Source organism: Conger conger, chromosome 9, assembly GCF_963514075.1.
Source record: "Conger conger chromosome 9, fConCon1.1, whole genome shotgun sequence".
Taxonomy (NCBI): Eukaryota; Metazoa; Chordata; class Actinopteri; order Anguilliformes; family Congridae; genus Conger; species Conger conger.
Window position 1 is genome coordinate 13,232,529 of NC_083768.1, and position 15,971 is coordinate 13,248,499.

The 15,971-nt window shown below is 45.6% G+C and overlaps 1 protein-coding gene across 1 annotated transcript in view; it reads left to right on the forward strand.

The window, feature by feature from the left end:
* Window positions 1-15,971, forward strand: part of LOC133137589 (progressive ankylosis protein homolog B) — a 39,168-nt gene that overhangs the window by 16,708 nt on the left and 6,489 nt on the right. Inside the window, exons 7-10 of the mRNA XM_061255929.1 lie at window positions 2,828-2,920; window positions 4,994-5,089; window positions 12,810-12,939; window positions 14,346-14,469. Of these exons, the coding sequence (XP_061111913.1) occupies window positions 2,828-2,920; window positions 4,994-5,089; window positions 12,810-12,939; window positions 14,346-14,469 (443 nt within the window). The remainder of the gene's footprint in view (window positions 1-2,827; window positions 2,921-4,993; window positions 5,090-12,809; window positions 12,940-14,345; window positions 14,470-15,971) is intronic.

Here is a 15,971-nt window from a genome sequence, read left to right on the forward strand (position 1 = left end):
TCCCAGCTAGGCTAATTTAATAGGCCCTGCAAGGATAATTTTATGCACCCTGCTAGGCTAATTTAATGTGCCCTGCTAGGCTAATTTAATAGGTCCTAAAAGGCTAATTTCATTCATCCTGCTAGGCTAATTTAATGTGCCCTGCTAGGCTAATTTAATAGGTCCTGCCTGGCTAATTTAATGTGCCCTGCTAGGCTAATTTAATAGGTCCTGCCTGGCTAATTTAATGTTACCTACTAGGCTCATTTAATGTGCCCTGCTAGGCTAATTGAATGGGTCCTGCAAGGCTAATTTATATATCTGATACAGCTAATCAAACATTTCCTGTTTTTTTTTTCCATAAAAAACTAAAAAACAATTGTCAATATAATTGTCATTTTAATTGTCAACTTTGGATTGGTCATAGGTCGCCTGTCAGAAATCTTTGATGGTCATTATCATATTGGGTTTCGGCGAGGGACTTTATTTCTGTAGCACCTTTCGTACAAGTAAACGAGCAGCTCCAAGTGCTTCACACTGGAAAAAAAGACAAAATATATGCACACAAAACGTATACAAAATTAAATAAACCAAAAAATAAAAGTGAGCAAAGAGAGCAAAATCAACAACAATTGCATTATAGCTATTGGAAATATGGGTTTCTGCAGCTGAGACTTAAAATGAGTGATGGCCAAAGCCTGTCCTATTTTCTGTGGCAGACAGGTCTCTGATTGTGGTGCAGGGGGTGATTAGGGGTTGATGGGAGAAAAGTAGCAGACAGCCAGTTGCTACGTGAGGTCACGGAGCATGTCAATTTCTGAGGGCACCAAGGCTTAAAGGAGAGAGGCGGAATGCTGCCTCTGTCCTGCCTGCCTATGGGTGATTTAGGGGTCGGGAGTTCAGCGTTGGGCTAGAAAGCACCGTCGGGGACACACCACTGTTTTCACTTTCTCTGTAATGTCAGAGAGATAAAATGGCATAAGATTACCATGCTTTCATTTTAATAGTTATTATTATGAAAATACATTTACATTAAGGATAACTGGTTTTATCTATGCCAAAATACAATTTCAGACCAATAATTTAACTCGATGTTTAGCCATTGCCTCTTTTATACTGTATGCTAATGCTACTCAACTCCATGTCCTGCGGTCCGCAGTGTCTGCGGGCATTTACTCCTACCTTGTGCTACTCCACCTGATTTCACTCATTATTTTACCTGCTTGGTTCAGATAATAAGCTAATCAGTGTAATGTAATGTAATGTAATGTAATCAGGTGGTGTCGTGCAAGGTTGAAGCAAACGTCTGCAGACACTGTTGCCCGCAGGACGAGGAGTTATGGAGCGCTGCTGTATACTGATGTCTTTATTCATTCACGCTGTGAATGAACACAATGTCTGTTGAAATGTGATACATGGCACACTGTTAAAATTATTTTGCCAGTATATTACTCCGGGGAAGTCATTGCTTATATATAATAATAGTTACAGTTTCCTTGTATACAGTAGATAGTGTTGTATTACCTGTGGAATGATGATGTATTGCTGTGGGGTATGTGCTGTGGAAGTAGCCCATAGGAATATGCAGTGCACGCTATGTAAACTGCCCAGTCCATCTGCGTGATGAAGAGGGTTCATGCTGTACAATGTTTATATAGACCCAAGATCATATCTGCTCAAAATTTCTAAATTTGCTTCATGTAAACAGACTTTATGTAGTAAATTGTAGTGTGTTTAAACTGTGCGCTATGCCAATAGCCATTTATTTAGATTGTATGATTGCTCCAGCAGGATTATTATCCTTAGGCATCATGACACGCTTTTCAATGAAGTAGATATTATGCAGAGAGAGTACTTTCTAAATTGGGATATGGAAATGCACTGTTTAAAATGGCTTCATCATTCCTCGTTTATGTAACCACTGCATTGTAAAGTTGGCCAGTTAGAGAACCAAGAAAAACAGCTACAAATGTTTTGAATTTGATCTTATCTTTGCCGTGTAGATAACATTTAGATAACACATTTACGCTCTCACCACTGGGTTCAGAGTTTATTAAAATCGATGAGCATGGGTCGGCTACGCCATAATAAGGATCTCAGTGAACGTAACTTTAACACAGGAGGGCTTGCGACTGCAAACGGTGGGTTTTTGTCCCGATCATAATTGCAGTTATTTACTTACTAGGTGTAGTAAATGTCTCATTCTGCGGTGCGTGACCTCTCACTCCGCTCTGTGGATGACCTCCTGCCTCTGCTGTGCCCCCGCGCTCACAGACGCGTGACCTCAGAGCCAGAGGAGGCCTGGGGTTTGCAGGCGTGTGAATGTGAAACTGCAGAGATGATTACACTGAGGGAACTGACAGCTCCATCTCAAACCAAATGGAGCTGGAATATATTATAAAATATACCGAAATAAATATATGTTCTATATATCGCAACGGTTCATAATATACTGGAAATCATATGAATTATTGAGACTTTAAGATATAGTAATACATTACACTTATGTGAAATCTATTTGTCATTCTATTTTCCACATAGGTCCACATATTTATAATATATTGGAGTGTGTTCCATTTCCGTTATGAAAGGCCTGTTGTTGTTGGTGCTGGAAACCCAAAATGGCTGTCACTAATAATACTCAAAGGCTAAGAAAGGGTGGTTAGAGTCAGTGGTGGTGTAGCTGTGGATTGAGCATGGCCCTACGGGGGTGAATGGCCGTAGATTATGTGCCAGCAGGAATCAGGTTGTGTCAGGCTGGGGCTCTCTCCCAGTGGGAAGGTTTGTCCGGTCTGGATTCTGTGTGGAAAACCGCCTTTGATTGAGGGGTGTCTTCTTGTGTCTGCAGGCTGTGGCGGTCCTGACCGCGACCTACCCGGTGGGCCACATGCCCTATGGCTGGCTGACGGAGCTGCGGGCGGTCTACCCCGCCTTCGACAAGGTGAGTGACCGCAGTGTCACTAATGTGCCGTTTCATCTTCTTAAATCGGGCCCGCTGACTAAGCGAATGAGCGAGGAGGTTTCTCTCCGTTGACTTTAGCACGGGGTACAGTCCATCCTCAGTACAGCCATGAGTTCATTTCCCAGAAACTGCATGATGACAGGATGAATGTTCAGGTTGTAAGCTGTAGTGGATGGAAGGACACCAAAGGTAGGCTGCAGAAAGCCTACAACAGTAAAGTGTCCAGTGCTAATTCAACTCTAACAGAGTACATAGGAGTCCAACAGGGACCAGAGTAGAACTATATGTACTCTGTGTTGTGTTGATTTAACACTGAATAATTTAATGTTTAACCGCCAGGTATGCAGTGGATATGTGACTTTCCATTTCCTCAGCCGTTTTGCAATGAGAGTACTTTGTTTTAGTTTTGTACAAATTGTAGGGGAGTTCAGTTTTTATATTCACAATATGTTAGCATGCTGTATCTATTAATCTCATTAAAACATTTTCCATGAACAATGTCACAATATGATCAAATAAATTGACTCTGAAATTTCTGATTTCAGCATTTCCTTTATAATACAGCTCTTAAGCAAACACTTACTCAATGTTTGCTCAAGTTTTACCCTGATACATTTATACTGTGCTTATACAATCCACGGTCGCCAGGCGAACTTGGAATGAACAAGGGTTTTATGCCTACATAGCAAATGATCGTCTTATATAATAACGCATCGCTGCAATGAGACAGAAGAGCAAGATCTCCACATTACTCGAGCGCTATGACAACCCGTGATATTTATGGCTCAGCGCCATCGTAACCCTGAGTCGTGATTAGAGGCTGCGATTTATGCTCTCAGATCAGAGCCCTGCCGTAGACCTGGGCAGATGCCAATGTTGGTAACATCTCAGAAACGCAGACAGGTCGGCTGATAAATAACCTTCGGTCAATAAGTGACACTGCTATGCAGCTATGACATCACTCTTTGAGCTATTGGCTTGGTAAACTTCACTTTAACTCAAAGATAAGTAGGATGCCTGTGAACGGAAATTCCTCTAACGGAAAAATTATGTTTCATTTTGTAAACACACACGTGTGGGTATACGTATATAATTACGTGTATGTGCATCTATGGCATTTTATTTAGCATGTTTTTCTTCCTTCCCCCCCCAAATTTTGAATGCCTTCTAATACCAGCTGTATCATTGCTGGATCACGGTACTTTTCTGTTTTTGGTTCTGGTCACGGGTGAGCCCTGCGCACACACAGTACAGCTCCATTAGGGCTCTGTGGAAATTTCCATGCGAGGTTAAAAGGCTGGAGCCTTCACTACAGTCCTCGCAGATGGCCAGCCTCATCCCTGTGCAGTTTTGAGGATTATATAAAGGAAGTCTGAGTTTTATTAGCTACCTGTAATTACCGGTGGGGGGGGAAGGGGTGCGGGAGACCGCTGGCAGACAGACATCAACGGAAAAGTTGTGTTTCCAAAACTGCAGCGTGGCTGATGTGGTCTTGATTCACGGTGGTGGCGGTGGTGGTGGTGGTGGTGGTTGCTAACCACAGTGAAGATGAATCAGATCATAATGCCCCAGCTGCTGGATCCAGCCGGCATAGTCACTGCTTCCCTTTTCCAGATGAGCGAAATAGACCACTCAGACTGCAGTTTACACTCTAAAATAAGATCATGCATCATACAACGTGGAGAATAAAACCGAATGCGGTATAAATACATTCCAAGGTATTTTTAAAACAGTGACTAAACCCTGTTTAATTAACAAATGTAAGTACTGTTTCATGAGTGCGATATCTATATCACAGTAATATGCTACAGTGATATAAGGAGCTATGAATGACATTTAAAAAATGTTTTTGCTAAACATGACTCGTGAGTTAATCCTCACCTTTTTAAGATAGGCTTTTTTTAAGTCTATTACCATTTTACCAGTGAGGAAGTATCCTTAAATTAATATTTAGACTAATCTTTACCAAAAAAGCTTGGAGTGTGGAACTTTTTCATGTAATGTCATTTGTCCTCCCCACCAATAATGTTGTTTCCTGTTCTTTTTAACCAGAACAACCCCAGTAATAAGCTGGTTAACAGCGGTACCACGGTAACCAAGGCACACATCAAGAAGTTCACTTTCGTCTGTCTGGCACTTTCCATCACGGTAAGATGGCTGCCTTCTTCTAATGTCGTTATACTACCTCTGTGTTCCTGTATGCCGTTAAAGTCTGAGACAAACCTAGACTAAAACTTTTTATTCTAAAAAGCAATGTATAACCTTTTATATTAATCAGCCTATAGTATATTAATATGGATACCTGTTTGCTATCAAAGGCATGTTATTTCTGTACTTTTCTTTTTCTTCGTGATGATTGTTATTAATGTTTTTAAGTGTGCTGCCCCTTGACTGCATCTCCCTTACAAAGCATATTATTTAACTTTCCTTCCTCAAATCAAACTCAAGAACTCATTCATCTTTATTGGTCAAACGGTTGGAATTACATGTACATTACATTACATTGTCTTCAGTAACAGATCCGCTAACAGCCCTGGGCTGGACCCAGGCTTGACGTACATGCAAGCCCGGGCTCAGGTGAAACCTCCCGCTAAATCTCTCTGTTTCTTATGGAAACATTGCCTGCGCGAAACAGTGAGAAATGTGAGCAAAGCCAGCAGATTGGTGATTCATGGAGAGACGGCGGGAGATCAGGGCCTGAGTCAGTGGCAGCTGACTGTGCTGAATCACTGCCGGGCGGAACAGCCCGGTCGGAATACATCGCTCTCGCAGACTGTCAGCCGCGGCTGGCACACCAGTCATCCTCACAGCCGAGTTCGGTCCGATTCGCAGATTCCATCAGTCCTAAGATGGATGAGAGGTGAAATCTGTGCCGTATTGCGCTCTTTTTTTTTTCCCCCCTAGCATGTTGCTTGTAGTGAGGAGTAAAGGCACCGGTATACTGAAAACGAAAGATAACTTTTTGTTTGAAACAAAAGAACCCTTTTTCGAACAGGAGACGAATGGAAAGACGCTGGTGTTTTGAGGTGTTCCGCAACGCCGAGCTTTCGAAAAAGTGTGTGTGTCATTCGGAGTGCACTGCCTCAAGTTCCCAGCAGTGGTTGTCTCCAAGTTCATTGAGCGGTTTCCAGGATCTGTGTTGACGGATTTGCAGTGAGGTTCTCTCATAGAAAAACATAGTGGTTCACCCGGGTGAGACGAAAAGTTTACGCGTTGAGGCTTTGGGTTAAATGAGCCTTAAGAAAATCATTTCAAATGTCAGAAATGATACATAAATTCCCAGCTATGTTGAAAACTATTTGTTTACCAAAAAGGGATTCATGATATCTCAAAATAACATCCAGGTGTGCATCGGGTCTTCTAAGGTGAGGGGGAAACATTTAAATATGCACCATAATTATATACACTTATAGGTCTATCTTCTCAAAAGTTCAAATCAATTCAGTTTAATTCAATTTTATTTGTACAGCGCTTTTTACAACACAAGGTTGTCACATAACAGCTTTACAAAGAGCCCACACCTGAAACCCCCTCAGAGCAAGCCTAGAGCAACAGTGCCAAGGGAAAAACTCCCTGACTAACAGGAAGAAACCTTGAGCAGAACCAAGCTCAGAGGGGGAGCCCATCTGCTTCTGACCGGCACTGGGCAAACAGTGAGTTTAACCGTAAATTTAGATTAAGTGAATAAATTAAATCAATAATTCTACATATAATAATTATGCAAATAATAATTATGCAGATGACAAATATAGATGAGGGAAGACGTAGCGGCTTAGCGGAAAATGAAGAAAAAACAGAGCTTCATTTTCCAAATGAAGTAGAAATATGTCTTTTATTGCTGCCATTCCGGTGCTATCTCCCCGTACAGACCCGTTCTTAGGGGTGAAACCCATTCTGCTGCTGCCCAGGCAGGAAGTGATAAGGCTGGAGGAAGTGAAGGAACAGCCTCTCGGTCTCAGGCCAAGAGGAGCGTCTCTTATCTGGTCAGGTGGACCTAAAGGGCCGTTACTCCCTCCTTAGTTCGGTCCTGCGGGCCAGTGTCGCTGACTGGTGTGTCACATGCTAATCACTGGGACCCAGCTGGTCTGAAGTCAAGTGCGGTGGTTAAAGGAATGAGGGGTGGGGGGTGAGCTAGGCAGGCATAGCCATGGCCTCCTGGCAAACGCACTCAAACATACGTCTCGCACAAGAGCAGAGAGGGGACCTACTGTTGGGAGATGAACACACAGCGCAGGCATTTTTTTCGGTTTGTTTGGGTGGCTTTGAAAACCTTCTGCTGCCTCTGATCTTGCCATACAGCTAGCATAGCCTCCTTAATTAGCCTGGGAGAGGTGGTTGTGCCTGATGCTGTCAATGCAGGCAAAGGGGACTGAACTGGAAAATTACACACGCTCCTCCTTATTGGAGGTTCTCTGTATCGCTGTTTTTTAAATTAATAATCTGCACATTTCCTTTGCACCCTTTCAGTGAACACTCATTCAGAGCATGGAGCAGTTCATATCGTAGTGCTCAGGAATAAAGCAGTAGAACAGTATCTATAGCAACGTGAAAGTTACATTGCATAAAGCATTCCTGAAGGAAACAGTGTTAGAATTAAGTACAGCCTATAGCCTAGTGGCTTAGGTGCTTGTCTGGGACCTGAAAGGGTGGTAGTTCTAGTCCCACAATAAGATAAGTCCAGCTGTTGGGCCCTTGAGCAAGGCTCTTCGCCCGACATTGCTCCAGGGGGGAATGGCCCCTGCTTAGTCTAATCAAGGGTAAGTCACTTTGGATAAAAGAGGTCAGACAAATAACTAATGTAGGTACCATAGTTTGAAAAACAAGTCACAAAGCTCACTGTTAATAATACAACTATTTATAGCAAGATGTATTCACGCTTTCCCTATTTTGATTAAAAATAGAAGCAGAAAAGAATCTATGGGAAACTCAGTGTTAAGCTGGTATTTCTGTGTAGCGTTGTGTGGCTCACAGCCTCAGTAACAGAGCTAAACTACGACAGCCAGTCAAATAGGAATGCTGTTCAGTGAAGGGGGCTGAGACGATGCTGTGTGGAGTTCATTGGTAAAGAAGGGCTCCTTTCTACTGCCGTTCTACCATAGCCTGCAATCATGCATCGCACAATCGCCTTCATAACCTGTTCTGCTCATGACAGGTACTCATTACGATTGGCTCACTGTGCCATATTGCCCATTCCCATGCACTGTCTCTCCTGCTTTTGACAAGCCCCTGCTGCGTAACAGCCAGCAGTCAATGGAAGATTTACCCATAACTGAACTTTATTCAACCACATGAGATCAACCTAAGTACGTTCATCTTGAGAAAAATAATGTACATTTTACGTCTTTATTGAAGCTGAGAAATGCAAGAAATTGTATTTAATCAGAACAGAATGAAGTAGAATCATATGACATCTACCTGAGAGATTAAAGGCTTCATATCATATCATACATATCATACATAATCATGTGTCAAATGTAAAAAAAGAAACAGTGGACGTTCGTAATACCGGAGATGCAGATTATACACGTTTACACAGTGTCCCCTGTTTACCCTTTAACTAGAATGTGTACTCCGGGTCAAAGTGCTGGGCACTTTTTTTTTTGTCGGAATACTGTGCTCTATTTCCAGACAACCATATCTTTATATGGTATTATATCTCAAAATAGGCATAGCTTTTCTGAAAAGCACTGACAGCAAACAGCTTCACCCAGTTTGTCTTTGACCCCTGCAGTAATAGCAGGTCCAAAATGTAGCGTCAGCAGGGAGTGACGGGGGTTTCGCACGCTCCCCTGGCTGTTTTTACCGAGCGCTCTCTCGCAGGTCCCAACCTGTCCGTCAGGCCGGCCCGCCCCCCAGGAAGGAACGTTCATCCCTTTCCAAAACATGTTTTTGTAAAAAGTGAACCAGGAGCGTGTCTGGGAAAAATCACCTGGGAAAAGCACAAAGTGCTTTTGATGTTAACAGGATCCGATCCGCCCCCGGGGGTGATTCTGAAGAGGCCCTGTGAAAACAGGGAGCGCGTTTAATGGGTCGGCGAGAAGGGGAAGGCGCGTGCGGCACCAGATGTTGCTGTTTGCGTCCTGTAAACAAGGCCCCGTCGGCGTAAAAAGCAGCGGTGAACCCAGCCACCCGGCCTCAAGCCCGAACCCTCTCACCGCTCTCAGCCACGTGATCGCTGGGGCGCTAATTCAAGACCCTCCGTGGTCGCAGCGTGGTGACATTTTGTGAGGTATCAGCGAAAGAATGCAGTGGGCACGTGCTAAAGAAGGCAAGCAAAACAAAACATTAAAACGCACATAATAACAAAAACAAAACAAACAACCATAGAAATTCGTGCCTCTTAGCTGGTTTATAATACTGTTTTGCATAATGCCTACAAAATCAACCAAGAGAAACATATTGCTGTTATTAAATGGTTTATTAAATAATGAAGAATTTCCATAATGCCAGGCTAATAGCCTGCATGCATTGCTTTGTGCTATTCTTGGTGGTGCAGAAGTGCTAGCATGCTGGGGCTACGTAATGTTAGCATGGTGGTGCAGAAGCACTAGCGTGCTGGGGCTACGTAATGTTAGCATGGTGGTGCAGAAGTGCTAGCCTACTGGGGCTACGTAATGTTAGCATGGTGGTGCAGAAGTGCTAGCATGCTGGGGCCTGGTGCTAGGTCTACGTAATGTTAGCATGGTGGTGCAGAAGCACTAGCGTGCCGGGGCTACATAATGTTAGCATGGTGGTGCAGAAGCACTAGCGTGCTGGGGCCTGGTGCTAGGTCTACGTAATGTTAGTATGGTGGTGCAGAAGCGCTAGCGTGCTGGGGCTACGTAATGTTAGCATTGTGCTGCAGAAGCACTAGCGTGCTGGGGCTACGTAATGTTAGCATGGTGCTGCAGAAGCACTAGCGTGCTGGGGCTACGTAATGTTAGTTCTGCAGAACCGCGGGGAGCCTGTTGACAGCAGCTGCTCTGCCCCAGCGCAGCTCCTGAATTAACCTCTGTTTGTGTTGTATCGGGCCATTCATTCTGTGCACAGCGGTGCCCCTGAATACAATATCCACAAAATCAGCGGCCTGCGGGTATTACAGAACTGCGGCTGAGGTAGGAGGCTCTTCGGATCAATGCGACAGGGGCTATTAAATCTGCCATTCAGGCCGTATTTCTGAGGATCATCATGGGATTGGGGCGGACTGACAGAGCACACTGTTTCTGTGATTCCAAGTAATTGCTAATTGAGCTGCTCTGATGCACCAATTGCTTCAGTCATTAATTACAGTTACTGTTAGGCTTTAGTGCAAGCAGCCAAAACCAGACTTTTTAAGCTCATTTCACCACTGCGGTTCCCTCCAGTACAGGTGCTTTAGCCAGTGGTAACAAAACGGTGAAAGTGTTTGTGTGTTTTTTCTTCATCGAGTGCCTCCCCATGTGGCAACTTTCTTTAAGTTATTGTGGTCTGAACAACAACTCTTGACCATGTCTGCATGCTTTTATGCGTCGCTGAGTTGCTGCCACATGATTGGCTGATTAGATATTTGCATTAATGAGCTGGTGCACAGCTGTAACCTAATAAGGTGTACATGTATAACTATTCACATTAGTCAGGTAGACCCACTTGTTTTGGTTTGGCACAGCTGTAGCATGACCGGAAAGGGAAACCAGAGTCATCCGAGGAGCTTCCTAGAGATGCTAGTTTTCCCGTGAGCCTGCACTGCTGCCACTGAGCAAATTCAACAAGGGAAATTAACTGGGGAAGAATCCCTAGGGAGAGACGAATAAAAAGCATGCGACGCTGGATAGCGCATTCTGCTCTGAGACGGCCTGGCGCACTCCTCCAGGGTGCAGGTGGTCTAGGTCTGCGGCCCGGCCCGGGAGCGGATGTGGGAGCGGGAAACGGCTGTGCCCCGGGATCGTACGAGCGTGACGTCCCAGGCCCAAATCCCCCCGGGTTCCTCTGGAGCCGGCAGTCTGTGTGATGTAAATTGTGGTGCTTAACAGGCTCGGGTGTGGTCGGCCGGGTACGAGATGACAGAGTCACGCGCGGTTAGAGATTCTGCTGCTGTTTATGGGAGTTAGGGCTCTGGCTCTCTCTCTCTCTCTCTCTCTCTCTCTCTCTCTCTCTCGATATACAGTACAAGAAGAAGGTCGGAAACACGTGACTGAACTGTAGATTAGTAACTCTCTTCGGTTCATGTTATGTAGTGCGTTCCGATGCAGGCCTGGTTGGCGCACTGTAGAATATTAAGTGTTAAGTCAACGGCTGCAGAGAACATCGTGGTCCGTATTGGATACAGTAGGAGTAGAATTATCCCTGGACATTTCACCGCGGGCTACTCTGCCTCTGAATGCAAACAGATTCACTCTTGGCTTTGGTTGCCAAACCAGTCTCCCGTGAGCTCAAAGTCAGAAAAGACTTGCTGACTAGACCGCCCTTGCTAAGATGCTCTTTATGCAAGGTATGCAGGACCACATGATTTGTGCATTTCTAAATTTAGTTGCGCAGAATGTATTATTACTATCACTGGTCGGTGGTAATGAACTTAAATATACAGAGAAAATACTGCTAAACTAAGTATTAATAATGATGCTGCTAAATAAATGTACAGTACCCATTAATCTTGTTTAAGGTGACACAGCTGGCTCTATGCAAGCCTCTCTAAGCATAAAATACGTATATTGGATATTGATTTTTCAGAAATGGGCCTCAGTCCCAGGTCCCCTTCTCACCCAGGGGGCCCCCTCTCCTGGGCAGGGTGGTGCCCCTGGGCATGTCAGCCAGGCCTGGTTCTGGCCACCTGGCCCCGGCAGTACCAGAGTTCCAGACACCCCCCACCCCCCATTGAAAACTCATGGCTGCTGGTTCAAGCCTCCTGGTGTTTGCCTGCCTGTGTGGGTTGGTTCTGGGCCCCCAGCTCACCCACCACCTGAGACAGAGGTCCCATTTTCAGGCGTTAGGTGTTATTCTTAAAGCATGGCCTTATTAGGTGCAAGCAATCCTGCCAGTTACACCACTTTAATTGTCAGATTTGCCAATGACATTTTTATTAACGATACTAAACTCACTGAAATCTCTGGTACTTTGGGATTATGTTCAGCACTGCCAAGCCATTTAGTGCCCGTGTGAGAAGCCCTCCCTTTCATTACTCTGGTGGTCTGCATGTTAATGCTTTCCCACATGAATCACACCATTTATCACAGAAAAACCAAAAGAACAGGTTGTGAGAACATCTGTCTGGCTGTGAAGGAGACCTAACTGTGTAGAGAGGGCAGTGACTCAGTAAGGCACTATTCTTGTTTTTCACTCGTTTCCACGGGGCATTGATGTACCTTTCAGTACATCTTTCTCCTTTCATCTTTTGTTGTGCGTATTGCTCCGTTGGACACATCACTAGATTGCAGAAATGTTCTTATGCATTACAGCTCTCTCATCAGGAACATTTGTGTACCAGTTTTTTTATGCTAGTTTGACGACACGGGGTTTTGCTAACTGTGATTTAGTTTTACTGTGATCCACCCTCATTGTCACTGGGTTTATACTAAGCCTGATAGGCATTTAAGCCATTTTTCTGAAAAGGAAAAAATGCTAAACTTTGGATAACATGTTAAATGCAATATAGAATTCTCATTAGCCCATTCATACACATTATACCGCTGACATACATACTCAAAAACTTGAATAAGACAGGAGTTAGACTAAGTAAAAAGAGCTTAGGTACTTCTTTGTGCAGTTATCCAGCTAACTTGGTGTTCCCGCTTTGTGGAACAGGCCCCAGATACTCTCAAAATCCATAATGATAAACTTCACGGCATGGCAGCAGAAAGAGCTTTATGGTTGCGATCTGTCCCCCTGAGCTCAGTCTCCTCCTCCCCTCCCCCAGCTGTGCTTCGTGGTGTTCTGGACCCCTCACATCTCGGAGAAGATCCTGGTGGACATCATCGGGGTGAACCACGCCTTCGCCGAACGCTGCGTAGCGCCCCTGCGCATCTTCTCCTTCTTCCCCCTGCCAGGTAGAGCCTCTCATCCCTCTCTCACTCTGTCCTTTCCTCCCTCTTTCACCTCCTCCATCTCTGTCCATCCATCTGTCCCCCTCTCCTTCTCTTCCTCCATCACTCCCTCCATCCTTTCCTCCCGCTTTCACTCCCTCCATCCCTCTGTCTGTCCCTCCCTTCCTCTTCCTTCATCACTTCCTCCATCTTTCTATCGCTCCCTCCATCCTTCCCTTCCTCCATCCTTCCACCCCTCCGCAGGTTCAGCCTGGCTGGGCGGTCCCAGAAAGGTCCCCTGGGCCTTGTCCCCTCTGCATGCAGAAACCCCCCCATCCCTCTGTTTGTCTTAGCACACATCAGCCACAGACACAAACATGGCCCCCTTTGTGTGACAGACCAGCAGGACAAACAAGACATATCACTTTCAGCCTGGGTCAGTGGAACCCGCTCAGGCCTGAAACACAAGACAATGAGACGTCTGAAGGAGTGACATCACTCAGGGGCTGCTGCAGCTCCCCGTGACTGGTGCCTGGGCGGAGCCTGACTACACTCCAGTATTGCTTTGCCTGACTGGCTCTTCCTCACTCTAAACCTCTATAAGCCACACATGGGACAGGATTAGCTGAGTCTTCATCACCATGGCTCTTTCCATGGGACAGGCCCTCTTGTAGTCCAGTGAAGACTGGAATGACTCATATAATCTTTAGCAGATTTTTTATTGCTCAAGATTGTTGATTTGTGCATTATTTTACGGACAAAACAGTCCTCCGTGTTGATTTCTGTTGGGAAGAATGTGCATCGTAGCATCACTGCGGATATCTTATATCTTTATCTCTGAAATAAGCTTGGGGTGGAAATAAACAGGAAGAGCATGGATGTTTATACAAAGACAGGAACCATTATACTATGCTTGGGGTTGCATCCTGAATTAATGCATAATAATTCATTTTGAATTAACCATGACTGTGTTTCATGTTGTGCAACATGGCGTTCTAATAACATTATCCAGTTCATTAGGATGTCATGTAGAAACAGTCAAGTTACACAAAAACATGTAGGAAACATGGGGTAGCATGTTTTGGGAATAGTGCTTGCTTACTGGCTGGGAGACACACTAGTCACTGTGTCTGAGGTAATTTAGCGTTTTGACATCATTAACTCGTTGAAGAGTAGGCTTTTTTGAATGTTACTTTCAACATTGTAAGTCGGTGTTCAAGGACACCATTGCATTGAGTTACCAGTAGTGATTGTTACATATTTGTGCTCTTACACCGTTAATCAGGGATAATGAGGTAGGCAGATGGTTGTATTTATTAAGTGTGTAATATCAGGTGTACGGAGGATATGTTTTGTGTGTGTCAGCGACTTGGCTGTTTTATGCTGAAAATGCTGATGACCTTCCTAACGCTGCGCTTGCGTCTCCATAGTGACCATCCGGGCTCACCTGACGGGGTGGCTGATGACGCTGAAGAAGACCTTCGTCCTGGCTCCCAGCTCCGTGCTGCGCATCATCGTCCTCATCACCAGCCTCATCGTGCTGCCGTACATGGGGTACGCCGCTCTGCCGCAAACGCCCGCCTCTTACAAACGCCCCGCCTCACCGTGCCCCCCCTCACACAAACACCCCACCTCACCATCGCCCCCCCCTCACACAAATGCCTCAACAACACCCCCCCCCACTCACAAACCCCCCCCAAAATGCTCCCCCCCACACAAACGCCTCAACATCACCACCCTCACCCTCCTCACAAACCCCCCCCCGCGTCACCATGGCCCCCCCCTCTCACAAACACCCCACCTCACCATCGCCAACCCCTACCCCCAAAAAACGCTTCCCCCTCCACACACAAGAAACACCCCTCCCCCACCAACACCCCCTCTCAGAAACGCCCTCCCCCACACACTCACAAACAGCACACCTGAAAAACGTCTCGCCCCCCACCCCCCCAGAAACTTCCTGCTCCCAAATGCTCCCCCTCCCACAAGAAACACCCCTCCCCCACCAACACCCCCCCCCAAACACCACACCTCATAAATGCCCCCCCCCCCCAACTCACAAACATCTCCCCCCAACACCTGAGCTCTTATTTACTCTTTTTTCACGTCAGATCGGCGATCTTAATTTTCAAGCTATTCACAGACCTCATCCGAGGAGTAGAAGCGATGAGTTCTACGCGCAAAACTCCAAATTCCATAATGCCCTGCAGATCAGTACATTTTTTTAATAATCTGATTCCAAATGATGTATACTCAAAGGTCAATTTAATATATTTCTGAAGGCAGAGTAAGCTCTCTGTTCAAATGACATGTGATGTCATCAAGGGCGGTTTAATTTCGCCCACAGTACATGGTGTGGCCTTCCAGCAATGGTGCTGGTGATAACCGTCTCTGCCATTACAGGACTTTAGCCATCACACAGTCGCACACTCCTATCTTTTGATCAACGGCCCAGCTGAGGGTTAAAATTCCTACATTCCAGGGATATTCAGAGGCTATTTGGGAAAATGGGATTAAGTGAAATGTGCGCAGTAACAGAAAGCAACAGCAAAGCATGTCTGTGACTGCATTTCCCCGAAACACCCCATAGCATAACACCCCGGGCCCTTTGCACCCGTGACCCCGGCCGAAAGTTTGTCGGTTTGAAAACATCTTAGAGAGGAGTGCTCAGCCCACCTCCCCGAAATAAATGTGTGGCTATGTCACTCCGTCTGCCCGCTGACCCACGGCCGCATTCCTCTCATACTTTGCTCACACAGAGAGGCCCTCATCGTGACTTACAGCTTCAAGGCTTGTCACAGTAAGCGTAGCAGCTGTTAGCGCACCTCTCTGTGGGCTCTCCTGTTTCTCACAACACGTTCCACCGGACGGCAACGCGTCCAGAGAATAAATAGAAACATCCACATTTTTTTTGGTCTTCGAAAATTGGGCTGCGGGGTTGCTAAGCGACTCACCGCGCTGAGGCATTGTTCTAATGCGTGGACGGGCCTGAGGACCTGGTAATGAATCTGGAATGTGTCAGTGCGGAATGGGGCCGGCTGCTTTGCAGGGCGGGG